At 50.5% G+C, this 19,466-nt stretch overlaps 1 protein-coding gene across 1 annotated transcript in view; it reads right to left on the bottom strand.

Annotated features, from left to right (window-relative positions):
- The window catches only part of ZNRF3 (zinc and ring finger 3), a 144,343-nt gene that overhangs the window by 50,878 nt on the left and 73,999 nt on the right, over positions 1–19,466 (bottom strand). The window contains exon 2 of the mRNA XM_020907173.2: positions 8,749–8,874. Within this exon, the coding sequence (XP_020762832.2) occupies positions 8,749–8,874 (126 nt within the window). The remainder of the gene's footprint in view (positions 1–8,748; positions 8,875–19,466) is intronic.

The raw sequence follows: 19,466 nt of genomic DNA, 5'->3' as shown, positions 1-19,466 counted from the left end.
CTTAGGGTTGCACAGAGTCGGACATGACTAAAAAGCGACTTAACGCGCAGCACGCTTGTGCAGATCCATCGGCAATGGGGTAAAGTGTGATGGGGAAGGCTGCGTGCCTCATGAGCTTCCCTGTGGCTCGGACGGTAAAGAATCTGCCTGCAATGCGGGAGACCCAGGTTCGCATCCCTGGGTCGGGAAGATCCCCTGGAGAAGGGGATGGCTGCTCACTCTAGTATTCTTGTCTGGAGAATCCCATGGGCAGATGAGGAAACATAGCCCAAGATTTTCAGGCAGACTAGAAATTATTTTATCCAGCAGTGCTTAGAACTACTGGAATGTGTCGGTACTCTTTAATATTTTCATAACCAGCAAAAATGAGGCAGGTTTTAAAGGGTTTCCGTATCCCAGTTGTTAAGACTGCCTCAAACAGCACAACACATATTAGACTACAGGACCTGAAGTCTGATTTGGAAATTAAGATCACCAAAGCAGAATGCTACCTTCTATCAGATGAAATACAGTGCTTTCTATACAGGAAATGAACTCGAAAGACAATGAGGCAGAGAAATGGCTTCTGTCCACAGTTAGCAGACAAATCTGGCCAGCATCCCTGCTCCTCCGCGTCTGTTCCCAGTGGGACTCTCTGCCCAGCCTGGGCTGAGAGGGGACGAGAACAGAGAGTAGATGGAGCCTCGGGGCTGGTCTCCAGGTGTGAGAGAGGCAGGTCGCCCGGCTTGGGACTGTCTCTATAGACATTACCATGACTTACTGTGCTAGGTTCTGACTTCATTTATCATTCAGCATGGCCTCTCAAAAGTAGACAAAGTCATCAGCTACTTTTAAAAATGTATTTATTTGTTTGTTTATTTTTGGCTGCACTGGGTCTTCATGGCTGCACGTGGCATCTAGAGCCCAGGCTCAATGGTTGCCCCGAGACAGGTGGGATCTCCCCGGACCAGGCATCGAACCAGTGTCCCCTGCACTGGCAGGTGGATTCTTTACCACTGGACCACTGGGGAAGCCCCATTAGCTACTTTTGATGATCTTTCCTGCTGGCCTGTCACACCAGCCCCAGTTTCCTAGGACAGCCTTGCTTGTGGCCTCTGCTCTATTGAGAGCCTGGTTCACTTGGAGGGGACAGTGGCCAGAGGAGTGCTGTGAGCCAGGCTTCCCCCAGTCCAGGGAGGTGGCCAGCAGCCTCAGACCACCAGAAACATTATTTTGTTTTATTCACTTGCTCTACCATCAAAACTGCCTGAAGCCTTTCAGGGAATTTCAAAGAAAAGTTTCGGTTAGCCTTTTATAGCTGAAAATGTCTCAGATCTAGCTTTAAAAAAAAAAAAAAAGTCTTGTGCTTAATATAGCCTCTTAACCAAGAGGTTCCTGGAAGATTTAGGTGAAGAAGAAAAGCATCACATTTAAAGTTTGCGACTTTGAAACCAGACACAGGACGTGAGAAGCAAAGTGGTATTCCCTGAGATTTTCCTTTTTCCATTCATATCATGCCAATCTTGTCTTCCTGATCTGATTTCTTTTACTAAGTTCCTTTCTTGCTTTCCTTTTTAACCAAATATGGGAGGTATGTACCCAAGTGCTCCTTAAAATAAATCTGAGGAGCCTTCCAAACTTCCTCTCCAGCCAGAAACCCACCTCATCTCAGGAGTATGTTTAGAGCGGGGAGGAAACTGATATTTGCCGAGTATTCACACCCTCTGAGGACTGACAGATGTCATTTTTTTAAATCATCACAACGCTCTTTACGGAGCACGGAATGGAGAAACGAAGACAGAGGGAGGTGAACTGGCCCAGGGTGAGGCTCATGGAGGAGTCCAGGGGGCCCGGGTGGTGAAGGCACGACGCATCCGTGCAAATCCTGCTCCCCGCACTCCTCACCTGGAAACAAACGTGCCCTGACACTGATCACGCAATTCAGCCAACATGCCACGGACCTGCCTTTGTACTAGAGGCCAGTGGGCAGAGAAGTCAAGGAAGAAGTGGGAATTAAGGGTCTGCTAAGGGAAACGGCACGTGTCCCAGAGAGACGGGACTTCTCAACGGTGACGCTAGTGAACATCCGGGGCCAGAGTGTACTTGGCTTATAGGGGGGCCTGGCCTGTGCATTGAGGGGTGCTGAGCAGCAAAGCAGCATCCCTGGCTTCCACATGCTGGATGCCAGCAGCACCCCCACCCCCACCCCCTCCTGGATATTTGTCTTAAAACCAAACATGTCTCCTGATACTGCCAGATGACCTTAGGGAGGGGGTGTATGCGTGCACGCGTTTTCCTGCCCCCACCCCCACCCCAGGTCAGAATCACTGCAATAAGAGGTCCCAGGTGACATGCTCTGGGAAGGTGTGACACAGGTACATGTCCCAAACACAGGTACTTCTGGGGATACCATGGCAATGAGCGGTGTAGTCACAGTGCCCTGAGGTCAGGTATGTGGCAAAGTTCACACTTACTTCCCATCAGCGCCCGGGATAGGGGTGGCTGCTCTGAGACCCTGCTCCAGTCGGCCAGTACCTTCCTTTGGCTCTTGAGATGCAGCCAGGGATCTCATTCCCAGGGGCGCTAGGCTGGGCTTGGCCTAGGGGTCAGGGCCCCCAGGGTTGCATGGGACACCCACCTGTGACCGAACCCTGGATGAGGAGGGTACGATGACCCCCGCCCCCTGTCCGCCCCCCACCATTCATCTCCAGAACTCTTCCACCCCCTCTCTGAAACCCTGGCCCCGTTAAACACTAATTCCTCATCCTCTCCTCCCCGCAGCCCTGGCAACCACCACTCTACTTCTGTCTCTAAGGATTTGACTACTTAAGTAACGGCACTGTGAGTGCTGAAAGCAACTGAAGGATAATAAGGGAAGCAGGGGGAAAAAAAAAATAAGGGAAGCGGGGAGGGAGAAAGGAAGGGAACTTGGGCACCAAGAGCTGCTAGTTGATTTGTGTCTCTGGCTGTGCGTGAACCCAACATACACTTTCCCCTGCAGTCCCTCCTGTCTCAGGAAGGTGGAATCGGGCAGAGAGGTTTGGTGATCATCCCAGGCCACGTGGATCTGGGGGCTGGAACTGGGCTTTAAATTCAGGTTAGTTTGGTGACTAAACCCAAATCTTAACCGTTACACGTTCCCGCTCCTCCCAGCCATCTTAAAAACAGGAATTCCTTTGATTCTGTTTTCTGTCTTGCAGCCGCTTTGGGCACCAAGGGACTTGTTCTCTAGAAGAAGTTACCAAGAAACACCCCAAGGGCTGGACGTGGGGTTCTGTCCACCGACCCCTCACCCCTGGGTTTCCCGGAGCTCAGTCTCACGGGATGGTGGTTCCCAGCAGCGTCTGCCTGCGGTGCTTGGCCAGGCAGTCACCGCAGGTGGGAACAGGAGAGGCTGGGTGGAGAGCTGGGAGATCTGAGGGCGAACGCGAGGTCAACGGCATCGGCTAGAGCCTCATCAGCGCTCCCAAAGCCTTGGTGTCTGGGCCCACTCAGCTCAGGAAACATCCGCCAGCATGGCAACTGACTGACCCTCTCCCTAGACCCAGACACCACTGCCAAGCGAACGCCCCCACAAACCTTCAGTGGCTCCCAGCTTCCTGGGGGACATAGATGAAACCCTCTCATCTGAGAGCCTCTTCCTGCCCCAGCAGCTTTCAATACCCTCCGAGGAACCTGCTCCCATTCTCCCCACCCACCTCACCCCCTCGCACAGCCCCTCCAGCTCCACACTCCCAGCCACCGCCGCCTGTCCCGGGGACGGGACAAGAGGAAGCAGCTCCTCCGGGCGCAGGAACCAGAACGGGCCCTTTCCACTGGCGTCTCCCTGACCAGCTCTGGAGAAGCTGAGGCCGTCTCCCGGCGGCTTGTGAGCGCACACGTGAGCTGGTGCAGAGGGGGCTGCTGAGGGGCAGTAGCCCAGCGCTGCCCCCCGCCAGCTTCCTTCTGGCAAGTGCATCTTCCTCCCGTCCCACCCCCAACACACACACGCACACACAGCTGGGCAGTTCCAGCACGTTCCCAGCCCCAGATCACAGCCGACAGGCTGAAGGGAGCACCTGATCCAAGATGCGTCGGATCAAGGGATACTGGGGCCCTATTTTCCACCAAGGAGATAGTGAGTGGGGTGAAATGAAGCAGACGCTCAGAAGACTCGGGGAGGGGCCCCGGCACTCAGCCCCGTGGTTGGCAGCTGCGGAGGAGCACAGCAGCCCCATCTCGGGCTCCCCGACAACACTCGGGACCTCAGGAGTGGATCCCTCCTTGGGCTCAACACAGCGCAAGAGGGGTTTCTACTCAATAGAACCAGCACTCCTCACATGGCCAGTAACCACTGAAGCACATCCGATGCTTAAACCCAGAGAACCCGGCAAAGACAAGAGGAGGCAAGAGGAAGACAATCTCAGCTCAGCCCCTGGGAGCCGTCTGATCTCAGGAGACACTGAGATGTCCTCAGCACAGGATGGGGATCTAGACACGGCCCCAGAGTCGGCCTGACGACGGGAGGAGACGCCGCGTGCGATGCCCTTGGCTAGTACCCAGCGCAGGAGGGCTGCTGTCATGCCCTCGCGGGGTGTCCACCGAGGGCCAGGCACAGTGCTCGGGGCTCCCCGCAGAACTCCCGCCACAAGGACAGGGGTGGTCTGAGCCCCCGTGAGAACAGGCTCCAAAAACTGAAGGGACCTTTCCGAGGCCACTCAGCCAAAGCTGGGTTCTCTCTGACTTAAGCCACCTGCTTTTCTTGTCTTTCTGCTACCTTGCCGCTGTCCTCCTGAGGACCGGCAAGAGCCAAGTTCAAGCCTGTGGACGATCCTGTGCTTCAGAACCCTAAGAGTCCCCTCCAGTGTGGGGAGTGGGGGACGGAGCCCTGCCCTGCTTCCGTGTTTGGTGACTCCGGGCCGGGTGGGCTGTGCTGGATCTGAGCAGGTCTAGTGTGTTCCCTGCCACGAGGCTGTCCATGCGGTGACGCACAATGTCTTACCTACCCCACAGGATGCTTTATACAATAAACACTGCTTGAGTTGAAGGGCTGAAATGCCTGGGGCCTAAACACAGACTCTTACAACTTTGGAGATGGTTGAAGACCCTTACTTTCAAAAGCAAGCTGCTCAGAAATGTCTACTCTATTCTCTTTTAATCTTCGCAGGTAACATAGCCAGTCTTTTAGTGTTGCAACTAGAAATCTCTGAAAGGTAGAATCTCAAGGGAAGCTTTTTAATATGATACAGAAGTTCAACATATCAGACAAGCAAGGAACCCAGGACAGCCTCATTACATGACGTGGAAGAGAGAGGCCCAGGAAGCGGAAGGGACTTGCCCGGGGTCTGGCCTGGAGCCCTGACCTGCTGCATTCTGGGGGGTGGGGGTGGGGTGGGGCATCTCACCCCCACCCCGACGTTGCACCCCCTCCCCCAGCCCCCGAGCTGATCCAACTGTCTGCCTTTGCCTCATCCAGTATCAAAAAGATTACAAGGAGGTGATCGTAAATCACTTTTCTCTCTTGAGTTTACAGTGTTCCTTTTTTTGAGGACTTCAAAAGCACTCAGTAATAAACCCAGGTGATGAGTTTATGTCTTTCACTCTTAAAATGAAACTTTATTTGAACTCCTGGAGAGGCATTTAACGTTGTTTTAATTTAGGACATTCCTCTGGTATTTCAGCATTTCGCCCCATGGCATTTTCCGTGGGCGGGTAGGTGAAGGGGGTGGGTGACAGGGGAGGGAGAGGGGTCTGTGTCTCCCCCTCCCCATACAGGCCCTTCCAGATGCTGGCAGACCCTCCCTTCTATGGTTTTCAACAAGTCTCAACATCCACAGGAGGAGGAGGGGGCCCACCCGCACCCCCACGGGGACTTGGCTGCTGCTTCTTCCTTTTGTGAAAGTCCTCGCTGCCCACCTCCTTCTTGCCCTTGCCGCTGAGAGCAGAGGGAAGCACCTGAGTACAGAAAACCACACCGAGTGTCCGCAGCGTGGTGGGCCAGCCGTGAGGACCACCCTGCTCATCCCGCGTTACCCTCTTGCCACTGCGCTTGCTTGGGGGCTTGGGAAGAAAGAAAGGGCAGCTGGCAAAGTAAATAAACCTGAAGCTGGAAAAAAAAAAAAGACACTGAAGAAGAGGGTGAGAGGGCAGAAGACAGGGAGGGAGGGAGAGAGGTGAGGAAGGAGAGAGGGAGAGAGGCCTGACTCCGGGTTTTAGGCAAATACGAAACTGCCCTGCTGTGTCTGGCCCTGGTGGTTTTGCTCATGATTTTATGTGGGTGTTAAGCCAAATTTCAGTCACTAACCACGTGTGAATACTGCCTGGCCACCACACAGCCCCTCCAAACAGAACCAAGGCGGCGGGGACAAGGGGTGGGGGGGGGGCGGGGGGGGGCGGCCTGTTGCTTGCAAGCAGGCGGAATCTCGTGCTGAGGTCCTGCATTCAATAACTACTTAGTGAAGGAATAAACATGACAGATACTTAACGGTGCAGTATACGTCAAAGGCTTTTATTTCCTCTGGCTTCACGGGCCGGCAGGCCAAGCCATACACGACTCAAGTCACACCCACTCCGTGGCTGTTCCAGGCAGAGGAGCAGCAGATGGGTTCTCGGACTGACTTCAACAGCGCTCGGGCCACAGGGGACCATGGCGGGTGGGGCCCGAGGGGGCCCTGTTCCAGCCCATTTACAGACGTGACAGACGCGCGGGTGGAGGCCCACCGGACTGGGTCAGAGCAAACCCGGCCGAGCCACTGAGCCCTGCGGGGCAGCAGCTTCAGTACAGAGGAAAATATTCTATTAGGGGAGTGTGACCTACAAGGAGAGCCCTGTGCCCAGGCTTTGGTTGTAGCTGGCACTCCTCCTAGGAAAACACTAACATGCTCTCGAGGGGGTCGCTGCTCTCCGAGCGTCATCAGGCAGCATGGCCACCTATTTAAACGGTGAAGGATGGGGCCTGGGCCGCCTGAAACACATTGAATGGACTTCGTGAACTGTAAACCAAACAGGCAATAGTTCCTGTGGGGTGGGTTTTTTTGTTTTTCCTTCTTCTTCTATAAAAGGGTGGCTGGGGGGGGCGGGGGCGGGGGGCGGGGAGGGTGTTCCCTGGTGGCTCAGTGGTAAACAATCCCCCTGCCAATGCAGGAGACACAGGTTCAATCCCTGATCTGGGAAGATGCCACATGTCTCAGAGCAACTAAGCCCACGTGCCACAACGACTGAAGCCCATGCGCCCTAGGGCTCCTGCTCCGAAACAAGAGAAGCCACCGTAAGAAGCCCGTGCGCTGCAGCTAGAGAAGAGCCCTCGCGGCAATGAAGACTCAGCACAGCCAAAAACAGATACTTAAAGAAGAAGGCAGGGGAACGTGACAAGTGGTTGGAAGCTACGCAGAAGACAGGTGGGATGCAAACATCACAGATCCATGAGGGTCTTCTGGGCCAGAAGTCTTCAAGGAGACACTGACTGGGACATTTTCTTTCTTTCTTTGTAGTATTTAGCTATTTATGTGGCTGTGCCGGGTCTTTAGTTGCGGCATGCGGGATCTTTAACGGCAGCATGCAAACTCTTAATTGTGGCATGTGGGGTCTAGTTCCCTGACCAGGATCGAATGCAGGCCCATTGCATTGGGAACGTGGAGTCTTGGCCACTGGACCACCAGGCAAGTCCTCTGGGACATTTTCAAGTGTTGGAAAAGGCTCTCTCTCAAGTGCCCTGTATCAGAACCACTCTGCTCTGGACTGAATCTCCTCAGGAGGTCAGAACCAGGACTGTTTCCCCCTCGCCCCCTCCAGTTCTCTCCAGTTCTCTCCCCGTGATACCTGGAACAGCTGCTTCTGAGAAGATAAAAAAACATCCAAGAGATAACACTTATCCTTAGGCTGTACTACCGTTTCTCCAACCAAAGTCCTAGCAGCTTTCTCCAAACCTTTCTCTTACCAAAACGATCCGGTTTAAAACAAGATGTCATCTGTTGTATTTTAAGATCACTGACAGACGGTTTTCCAAAATAAATGGATCTCTATGTTTTAACTCACACTGCAACCAGAGGTAATGCTGACCCTCAAAGAGTTGCTTTTTGTTTTTATAAAGTACTTCTAAGGGGAAGGACGGAACAGTCCACGGCGGCAGACACTTCTGGAGCGCTCTCTCGGCTACTCGCTCGTCTCCCGTCTCACCTCCTGACCATCCTGTGAGGTAAGTTCTAAGACAGGACCAATTGCTGTCTGCCATTCTGAAACCAAAAACGCTCCACAACCCCCAGGCTTTTCCATAACTCAGCTGGCAGCAAAATATCAGGGCCCTGAACTAACACTGGGCTGTTTAGATTCCAGCTGTGCCACTAAATGTGAATATCTGTGCCGGCAGCTACACACTTTGCATGTGCTTGGTTACTGAGGGCGGCCCCACGTCTCCTCAATACAAAACATGTGCACCTGAGCGCCTTTCGAAACCCCCCAAAATCTCAGAACTCTGAAATATCTGGCTCCCACGGTGTGAGACAAGAATTGTGAATCTCTATGATCAACCCGGTTTTCCAATAACAAACTGGGAATCCCTGAGGGCGCGAGACCTGCCCGAGGCCACACGGTGGACGAGAGTGGAGGCCACCCTGAGGCTGCAGCCGCTACCAGTGTCCAAGCCGCTGACCACCCTGGGGGCGGGGGGCCGCCCCAACACACGACTTCCGCCAGGAAAGAGCACTGTGCCTCTTCTTCATACCCGGCTATTTGAGGGCGCGGAGGACACCGGCGTCAGAACCGGGGCAGGTGGGAGGAGGGCCCGGGGCTTACCTTGCCGAGGACAGTGAGGCATGGTTTCGGGTCCAGCTCCGGCTGCTCCAGTTTCACCACTCCTACCCAGCCGTATTCATACAGGTCTTCTTCGTCATTGTTATTACACAGGCCCAGTGGGTGCATCTGGGAAACAAGCGGGGAGAAAGCTTCAGTGGGCAGGCTGCAGATCTGCGGGGCTCCTGCAGTGCCTGTCTCAGACGGCACAGTCAAAAGCAACCTCGAAACTGCAAAGCATATGGGGGTGGGGAATGCATTTTTCAACCCTCGGGGGATTCTATTTCAGCACAATGAGCCGAACCCCTGGGGAGAACACAGCAGGACCACTACAAATAGACTGTAGGACGCTGTCTCACTGCTCGGTAAGGAGCAGTCACCCAAGGCGGACGCCACCTGATGGGAAGCAGGGAAAGGCAAATAGCTTAACTCCCACGTAAGGGCTGGTCTAAATCACTGTGAAATACCGTGACGTTCAGTGGCAGCATCCCAGATTATTTGGCTTCCAGACCTGAACAACACATCTACTTCAGCTGATGCAAGAGGACCTAGAAAAGTGAGGAATTCGTGGAGAGACCAGCAGACATGGGGCAGCATCGGTGGTACAATTAACAAGCCATGTAAAGGCCACTCCTGGTTACTGGGAGATGAGTGACAGTCTTTTGAGGTTTTTTTTTTTTTTCAAAATTTGGCAAAGCACAAAATCAGAGATAGGTAGAAAAGCTGGTCAAATTTTTACCAGGAAAAGTGATGTCGGTGGAAGCCTGAACACAGAATGATGCTGCCATTCGCGCTCACAGTTCTTAGTGTTGAGTCCCGTCTCAGACGGAAAAAATCCCTGATAACCATCCGAGAAGAGGAGGTCCTCGAGGATAAACATAACCTACCACGACGTTAAGGGGTCTATCACAGTGCTAAGCTCTTTAAATAACCGAAAGAAATAGGTCTTTAGGTTCGTGGCGTGTTAGAGACACAAGAGACCGAAGAACCCACCAAGTTAGCCAGGAGAGATCAATGCCCTAATCTACAGAGGCTGGGACTGTTATCTTAAAAGACACAAGAGACTTAGAGATGTGATGAATTTTGATGTCCTGGATTACCTGGGTAAGCCCAATGTAATCACAAGGGTCCTTACAAGGAAAAGGGGAAATCGTGCAAGTGGTGGAGAAATGACCGGGGAAGCAGAGGTTGGAGTGATTTGCTTTGAAGATGGAGGTGGGAGCCAGGAGCCAAGGAAAGCAGGTGGTTAGCTTCCAGAAGCTAGAAAGGACAAGAAAAGGGTTCTCTTACAAGCCTCCAGAGCGAATGTAGCCCTGCCAACCCATTTTTTTCACTTCTGACCTCCAGAAATACGAGAGTAAGTCTGTGTTTCTTTAACCCATTCAGTTTGATGTAACTTGTTACAGCAGCAAATTGGAAACTAAAACATTCTCCTTATCCCCCATTCATTTTATGGATAAAAATGCTTTGGCATCAGATGACAGTAATGGATATGTGAACATTGTGAATGGACTAAATGCCTCTGAACTGTATACTTTTTTTAAAAAAAAGAGGATTCATAAACTGTGCTTTATTCAGATTTTGAATCTTACATAGCAGTTTAAAGAAATGAGGCTGACCTGACTACTACAGATACATTAAATCACAGTGACATACAAAATGAAATTGAAAATTATATACAGTTTGACACACACAAAATTTTAAGTGTCTTTTTTGCTGATATATTTATGAATATAAATTCTCAAAAACAAAATTTAGAAAGGATACATGCCAAATTCCTATCTAATTTTCTTCTCGGAGAAGGAATTTTGGTATTTATGGACATTCAGAGGGACTTTGAATTGTATACTTTAAAATGGCTTAAATGGTAAATTTGTTATCAGTTTTACTGAAATAAAAAAGCTTTTGGGGGGACTTCCATGGTGGTACAGTGGCTAAGACTCTGAGCTCCCAATGCGGGTGCTCAAGGTTCAATCCCTGGTCAGGGAACTAGATCCTGCATGCCACAGCTAAGACTTGGTGCAGCCAAATTATTAAATAAATGTTAAAAGATTTTTTCTTTAATGTCCCAAGAATTTACTCAGAAACTACTGTCCTCAGTCAACACGGGGACCCACAGTGTAGGACGATATGATTTTCACTCCTCTGGAGCCCAAGCCAGCCCTGTGACCCTTCGGGAGACCTGTCCTCTGAGTCCCGGCCCCGCCCGATGCCAGCAGCTCTGCACAAGCAAGGAAGGCGGAGCAACAGGGCCTGCGGATCAGGGTCTACACCTGGAAATTAAAGCTCTGCACGGGCCTGAGGTCTAAAAACGGGTTTTAACCTTTGCCGAAACCAGCATTCCCTACCCTTTGGTGGTCAGCCCGTGCTGTGCTTAGGATGCTCACACTTTCTCAAGGGGCATCTCTCATCCTGAGAGATGCTGGGTCGGGGACGGCAGGCACACGTGTGAAGAAGAAACCAACTTGAAGTAGGTGTGACTCAAGAATGACGCTGACACGCCTGATGCCAACAGCAAGGGCTTTAAGGGGGAGGAGACGGAGGGACAGACGGAGGAAGAGGGGGCCAGGGAGGGCGGTACCGGGAGACCAGAGCAGCAGGAGCGGGAGGAAACACCGAGGCCCTTTGGCGGGCTGGGCAGAGGCTCGGGCTGTGGAGCAGGACACGCAGGCATGGGAGGGCAGCGAGGGGGTGCCCTGAGCTCGCAGAAATCCCCACTGCACACGCCTCACACACACTGAGGTCCCCCTGGAGCCCTGGCCTGCGCCCCCCGGCGGGCCCTCCCCTTCTTGGCAGTCACGCCCTCCCACTCTTCCCCCCACCCCCCCACCCCGCCCCAGACTCCCTTTCAGACCATCGCTGGGGTGACTGCGAGCAGCTCAAAGTGTCAGCCCTGTCAAGGGTGTTGACTTCTGAACAGGGATCAAAGACTTAAAAACCAAGAGGAATTTCTGTAAAGTGCCGGCGGGTGTCATGGGTTGGTGTGGGTGGTTTGTTTTCCCCGGGGAGGGTGCAAGGGCCCCCAAGATCGAATCTCAGTGAATCCAAAACCGACCTCGCTGTCTCCACTGACTTCCGGGCTCCTCTCCAGAGTTCCTCCTCTGCCGAGTTCCTTAGAGTTCCTTACTCTAGTTCGACTCTCCAGAGGCCTGCACTACCTGACCTGAGAACGCAATCTCAACCACGTCTCAGGTGTAACTGGTCTCTTCCATCCACCTGCCAGATACTGTCCAATGGGGTCTTTCTCAGCTCAGCCCTGATGACGACATCAGCTTCCAGAAGTGCCTGCTGCCCTAGGTCTCCAAACATTCCAAGGGCTCCATGCTATGGGCTCTGTAACATCTTATGGGAAAACCCAAACCAACTTTCTGCCCAACCCAAAGCTAACAAAAGCACAAAGGAAAAAACCAAATAGACTCAGAAACCTAGAACAGAGCTTGACAAAAACTCACTGGAGACAGAATACTGAAGGAGGGGAAGGACAGTCTGAAATGATGAGAAGACCAGGAGAACTCCTGGGTGGGTCCACAGAAGAACAATGCCAATAATTCACAAGCTACCCTAAAGTGTGAGGATTTAACAGAAGATCTGTCTTGTGTTGTAACTCTGGTCTTGCGCTCTCAGAATAACTTTGTGATGTCAACATTCTTGCTTAAGTCAACTGAAGGCAAATTCCCAGCTGGTCCTCTATAGTGAGGCTTGACATTAAGAAGCTGTGTCTAGAGAAGTCCCAGGTGGTCCAGTGGCTAAGACTCTGCACTCCCAATGGAGGGGGCCCAGGCTGAATCAGAAGACTAGATCCCACAGACCACAACAAAGATCGAAGATCCTGAGTGCCACAACTAAGACCCGGTGCAGATAAATAATAGAATTTTTTTTTTTAAAAAAAGAAGAAATTGTGCCTCTTGCTGCTTTCCTTCTGATTTTGTTCCGAGGGGTGTTTGGGGGGGTGGAAAGGATGCGAGCTTTGGAATCATGTAACCATGTTTTGAAACCTGCCTCTTACGAGGCACATCTCCTTGGGCAGATGACTCAATTTCTATAAACCTCTATTGCCTCAACTGTAAAATGGGAACAGCAACATCTGCCTCAACAGGGTGCTGTGAGGATTCAATGAGAAAGAACACATCATCATAGTTGCACAGCAGACGCTCCATCAGTGGGAAAGTCCTCTCCTTCTTCACTTTCTCTAGACATGTCACACTTGCTTGCAAGTCACACTTCTGCCTAGAATCCTCTGTCCTTCAAGACCAGTTTCAAGGTCAGCCCTTTCATGGAGCTCTCTTAAATGCACCAGTACAGCTAGTGGCTTCCACGCCTGTGTTCCCAAACACTTTACATGGTGCTTGCCACAGTTCCTTCACCCTCTCCTCGGGGATGGGCAGCTGCTTCTAGAAGTCTTCTCAGAGGCCCCCTTTCACCCCACCCACAGCCTTGCACCCAAAAGGTGTTCAATAAATGACCACTGCTACCATGCCTCAGCTCTGTTTGGAAGTCATTTGGGCCTCTGTTTGCCTAGGTGAGGGACCAGGACAAAACAGGTCAGAATTTCAGCAAACGACTGCATGAACTTTACAGAGGTGGCTCTCACAGCCATTGATCCCCAAGCCGCCAAACACATTCCCAGGACTTCACTGGTGACCTCAGGATTTCCTGGCAATGGCACAGAAGCAAAGGCTGCTCCTTCTTGGTCACCATGGCCGGGCTAGCAGGGGCAGACAGCACTCTCGAAGTGCAGGGAACACAACGCCACCTCCCTTCCCTGGGCCAGGCCCACGACAGGGCTTTATCAGGGTGGTGGAGGGGGAAGAGGAATAGAGGATTTCTTGCCTTAAAAAAAAAAAAGCAAACAAAACTTCAAATTCTCCCGCCCCGGTCTGACCGCAGAAGTTGCTGTCACCTCTGATAAGACGAAGGAATAAAGCGGGGAAGAGGCAGGCATTGGATTGAGGGCACAGGGAACCCAACAGAGAAGAAAAATAGAGGGAAATCCCAGAATGACAGCTATGCCACCGGCCGGCCGGGCGAGCAGCCCAGATGAGGCCAGAAGGATGAGCGCCGCAGAAAGCACCAGACAGTAAGCAAACAGCAGCAGCCTGGGTCATCACCCAGGGGGTCTGGCAGTACTGGGCAGAGTGTTATAGTTCTGAACAGAAATGTGATAATTATACAGCAAACTAAAGCAATGGAGGCAGAGAGGATGATTATTAACTCCGGAACAAAACCAAAACGTCAATGCCAGAACTGTAAACCAAAGCAGGGCACGGCACGCAGGACCTGCTTGGGAACGGTGATGGCCACAAAATGTAAATCCCGATCTAGACACTAACTGTCATGTGACTACACTGAGAAAACGCAGAGATGGGAAATGTGTGTGCATGGGGTGGGGAGGCGGAAAGGTTGGGGCCTCGGAAGGGATGAGGCGGGTAAGAGAACAAATCTCCATCTTCCATAGGAGGAAGTCAAAAAACGTATAAATGGGCAAAATATGAGGCAGTATAAGACACGCTATTTAGAAATTATTGACAGGAACTTAGAAATATTCCTAGAGGTGAACAGTAGAAGAAACCACTAAATACCTGAAAATAGTTCCCTCTGAGAAGAGCGATCGGGAATGGCAATGGGTGCCCCGGAGGAAGCCTCTTTTTTTTTTATTAAAAGCCATGAAGTACCCTTTGCCTGTTATAAATGTATACGTGCTTCAGTTTGGTTAAGATCTTTGCAGGCACTGCTGGACAGAAGTCCCTTCCTCCAGGTGTTCCAGCAGATTCTCTGGGTCCTGCAGGCGAGTGTTCCATCAGGCCAAAGAGAGACCCGGCAGGCAGCCTGCGCAGGGCCATGGCCTTGGAGGAGCGCCGTCTGGGACAGCTGGGGAGCCCCCAGGCCCAGGGTTGGCGATGGCGGGGACGCGGCACGGGGAGGATGGTGCAGAGGGGACCGCAGCCCACGCAGCCCCCGCAGCCCAAAATAACTTCCGGGTGGCACCAGGGTGTGCCGAGGACTTGGGTGTCGCAGAGGTGGCAGGCACAACAGCCGGTCGGTTGTTCTAAGGGGCCCCCGTTTTCTCCCGGACACAGACAGATCTCATAGCCTCCAGGAGGGGTGCTGAACGACCGACCCGCACTTCCCCACAAGGAGCCGCTCGGGGCCAAATGGCTAACAAGGAGCAGGGCAGAGTCCCGGCCAGCATCTGTGCCGGGAATCGAGCATCTGGCTTCATGCTGAAATATGAAGATGGACCTTCTTCAAATTTCTCGAAGCCTGCTGGGGTTGGCTATCAGGGTTTCACTGTTTTCTTAATGGGCAAAGACTAGAGGGAACTTCAAAGCCGAAAGGCTATGTCAGACAAGGTTAAATAACTGGAGAAAACAGAACCACACTCCCTTGGGGACGGGACATCAAGCCAGGCTTTGAAACCAAGACCCGCTCTTTAAGAAGCTCTCAGTACAAAATCCTTGAGATATACCGGGGCACTTTCCACACGTCTGAAAGGGCAAAACTGAAACCAGGGCTGGTGGAGCTCTTATCCAAGGTTACAATATCTCCACACTGTGCTGCAAGTTTAAAATAACTTCAAAAGGGCCGCCTGCTTCTAAGTGGGTTACTGTTACACTGGAGCCAAACACAGAACGAATAGGAGGAGAGACATTTCGGTCGGTAATATTATCTCATCAAAAAATTCCTGGGGATTTAAAAGGGAAACTTCCTTCCTTTTGTCCCTTCGCCGCCCGTTGACTAGGGTAGGGTGTCAGTGTGGTACAGGGTTTCACAGCCCTGGACCTTTTCTTAAAAGGTGTGGTGGCTGCAGTCAAGACTTATAATTTATGTGAAAGAGTGGAAAAGGACAGCTCCACCCGCTTCTCTCTTGAATCATAAGGATTATTTTCTTCTCTTCTGTGTGCAAAGGAACAGCTCTCTTTTGCTCTTTGAACAAACATCCTGAACCTCCTTCTGGAGCTAGAATCCAGAGGTCCCCGAACACAGTTTTTCTCCCCGGTTGTCATAGCGATGGGAGCAGAGAGTACCACAGACACAGAAAAGGAGCTGGCTGTTGCTGCTGTCTGCTGGAAACTTCGAAATAGGAATGGCCTGAGGATCAAAACTGGGGTTTCTTCTGCTGAGGACTTGGGTTTTCTGAGCAGGGTCTTCTGCCGTGGGCGTCACTTTTTAGAGAAAAACCAAGAACCGCCTCTACCCTATCTGGTTCTTCTTGTTCTTGGTACCAGAAGAACCGCTGAGAAGCTGCCTGTTGGAAGCTGTGCAAAACAGCGCGTATTTCAAACCCTCCTTTTCACCTGAATATCCCCAGGCACTGAACTTGGTCAGATAATTCTGTTGAAACTTAGATACAGCCCTGTGTATATCCCAGGTCTGACTTTATAGACCTTCACTTAGAACTTCCAATTCTGAGTCCAGGTGGGTAAGGCTATGTTTCATAAGTTAAATTTTATTTTTTAAAAAAGAAAAATTATCCAATAGCCTATAGAAAACCATCTGAAAATGTTCTGTTCTTAAAAATGACTCAGAGTGACTCATACCACCACCAGATGACAAGGACTGAGCCCCACACAGAAATTCACGGACACAGTTTTAGTTTAAATCGCAAGGTGATGGAATAAAGGACACGTGATTGCTCTTACTATAAAAAAGGTAAGGATTTAGTGCCTGTACACACCAAAGAGCTACTAAATCAAGAAGAAATATGTTGGAGGGGAAAGTGTAAAGTGGGCTTCTCATTCTGCCAGTTTTACAAACAATACTATAAAACCACAAAATCAATAAAACTGCTTGGTGCCAGTCTTAAACTGGAAAAATGGAACAAGTGGAAAAGGAATTCCAAAAACACATTTAAGTTGTTATAAGATCTTAACATAACGTAAACCAGGGCAACATAAGGATGCAGAAAGGACTCACTCAATAAATTCTGTTGGAACAGGTGTATAGCAATGCAGAGAAAAACTCAGTTTGGCTGTCCGTAAGCTATTCTGAGAATCGATGAGGCAACTTGAGTTAAGGGAAGCCCTTTAGGGAAGCTCGAGAATGACAAAAGGAAGCAGAAAGAACAAGATATTCTTAAAATGTCTCCATGTTATCAGTAGCAGAAAGGAATGAAATGATGGTTATAGGATAGACATCAAGGTTATATAGGTTATAGTAAGAAAACTGAAAGACCATCAGTCTTCTTGTGGATTAATGCACAGTAAAATCACCAATGTAAACCAATGCTAACCACAGGGGAGGGCTGCTGGGTATATGTGGATTTGGGTGGAATCTGTCTAGCAACATGCAACAAACCCGCGATCCTATAACTTCCTTTCCCTCATAATTCCATTTTTAGAGAAGATACTGAGGAATTAATTTAAAACAAATGAGTCAAAAACAAACTAAATAAATAAAAGAAGAAACACAATCCTAAAGGAAATCAACCCTGAATGTTCATTGGAAGGACTGATGCTGAAGCTGAAGCTCCAATAGTTTGGTCACCTGATGCAAACAGGCAACTCATTGGAAAAGACCCTGATGCTGGGAAAGATTGAGGGCAAGAGAAGAGGGCAGCAGAGGATGACATGGTTGGATAGCATCACTGATTCAATGGCCATGATTTGAGCAAACTCTGGGAGATAGTGAAGGACAAGGAAGCCTGGTGTGCTGTAGTTTATGGGGTCACAAAGGATCAGACATGACTTAGTGACTGAACAGTAACAACTTTACATGATAAAATCTTCAAGGAGTCCCTCTCCAAAATACGAAAATGTAGAAAGAAAAAAGATTTCCCAAGAGTATTTAATCAAACAAAACAATGTGCCTAATTTATGGGATATTGTACAACCCTAAGAAGATAATGATGAAGATGACAGGGTATAAAAAGTACCATGTATGAAATTGTAAGAAAAGTGTATGTATAAGGCAACACCTATTAAAAAATACCATCTGCAGATGGGCAAAGAATGTAAGGAGACAAAGACTTTTAAAAGCTGATGGGTTTAGAGTGTAAGGGTAGCTGGAGACTTCCCTTTTGTGGATTTTAGCATTCATCCAAACCAACGTTTGCTGAGCGCTGACCCCGTGCTGGACACTGCACAAGAGAAGGTAATTAAGACCTACTGTTGGGACTTCCCTGGTGATCCAGTGGTTAAGACTTCGCTTTCCAATGCAGGGAGTGTGGGTTTGATCCCTGGTCCAGGAGCTAAGACCCCACACGCAGCCTGGCACTGGAAGCACGTGCTGGTCAAACAGCAAAGGCTGTGTGCAAGGGCTCAGCAAAGAAAACACAGGAGGAAATTATCATACACCAGCACACAGCGAGGAATCAACCATGAACACTATCCTAGCCAATGAGGACAGCAGCTTAGCTCCAGTCATTCTGATGCACCAAACTTGCTCGAGAGGCCACCTAATCACAGAAATACTTTACCAAGTTACACGGCGATTTGGCTTCCTTCCTCTGACACACACAAGACAGATGGACAAAAACACTTGAAACAAAAATAAAGCTAAAAATTCTTTCACCTAGAAAATACACCGTGTGCATGCTAAGTCGCTCAGTTGTATCTCATTCTTTGCTACCCCACGGACTGTAGCCTGCCAGGCTCCTCTGTCCATGGGATTCTCCAGGCAAGAATACTGGAGTGGGTTGCCCTGCCCTCCTCCAGGGGAACTTCTTGATTCAGGGATCAGAGCCCCATCTCTTATGTCTCCTCTTATCTCTTATCTCATCAACAGGCGGGTTCTTTCCCACTATCACCACCTAGAAAGCCCCAGAAAATACACTTCTTCACCCCAAATATGACCATAAAGGGCAAGTCAGGGGTTCTTTATAAAATAAAGACAACTCCTGAGATCTGAGGAGCTTCTTACAAGGAATACCCAGGGAGAGAATGCAGGCTTGCTCTAACTTTGAGTCGTTTTCTGAACGCAAAGAAAGCCAGGCCCTGGGGAGGCAGATTCGTTACGTTCCCTGCCAATCATGATTCTGATTCATTCTTATTCAGGACGGCTCCTTAATCAGTAAAACGTAGGAAGTAAAATGGGAGGAATGAGCCGACAGTTGCTAAGTGACCGTTGTGGACGCAGAGGGACGCGACACCATGTTGGGAGTGGGCACTCTGGTGTCCAGCCTGGGGGCAGAGTCTGTCCTTTCCGCTGACCCTGGGGCACTGCCCCGACATGTTGGATATGGCTGTGAGCCGCTGGCCAGGGTGGCTCCCGGCACTGCCGCTTAACTTCTGGCCACCTGGGAAGAGCCAGGCAACCTCGGAGCTTGCTTCCCGTCTGAGGGCGGTGCTGATCCCGACTACGTGCATCTATTCCTGAGGTTAGACCTGGAGTGGGCCCGCGTCCCAGCTGGTGGCCAGGGCTGACGCCAGAAGCACAAGCAACCAGAGAAAAAACAGGCCAACTGGACTAGTGACAAACGGAAAGGACGCCCTCAAGAATGCGCAGAGACAACCCAGAGGGTGGAGGGATATACATGCGAACCGTGTGTCCGATAATGGGCTACAATGCAGAAAAATCCCTACAACTCAGCAACGAAAGGACAAATTATCTAACTAAAATATGGGCAAGAGATCTAAATAGCTATTTCTCCAAAAAAAAACAAAAGAATGCAAATAAGCACATGAAAAGTTGCCCAACAGCATTAGCCATCAAGGGAATGCAAATCAAAAGCACAATGAGCTCCCACTTCATACCCTTGGTGCTGTGCTGGGCTTAAGTCACTC

Source organism: Odocoileus virginianus, chromosome 12, assembly GCF_023699985.2.
Source record: "Odocoileus virginianus isolate 20LAN1187 ecotype Illinois chromosome 12, Ovbor_1.2, whole genome shotgun sequence".
In the NCBI taxonomy this organism is placed as follows: Eukaryota; Metazoa; Chordata; class Mammalia; order Artiodactyla; family Cervidae; genus Odocoileus; species Odocoileus virginianus.
Note: the sequence above shows the minus strand (reverse complement) of the source record. Positions and strands in the feature narration are given on the sequence as shown.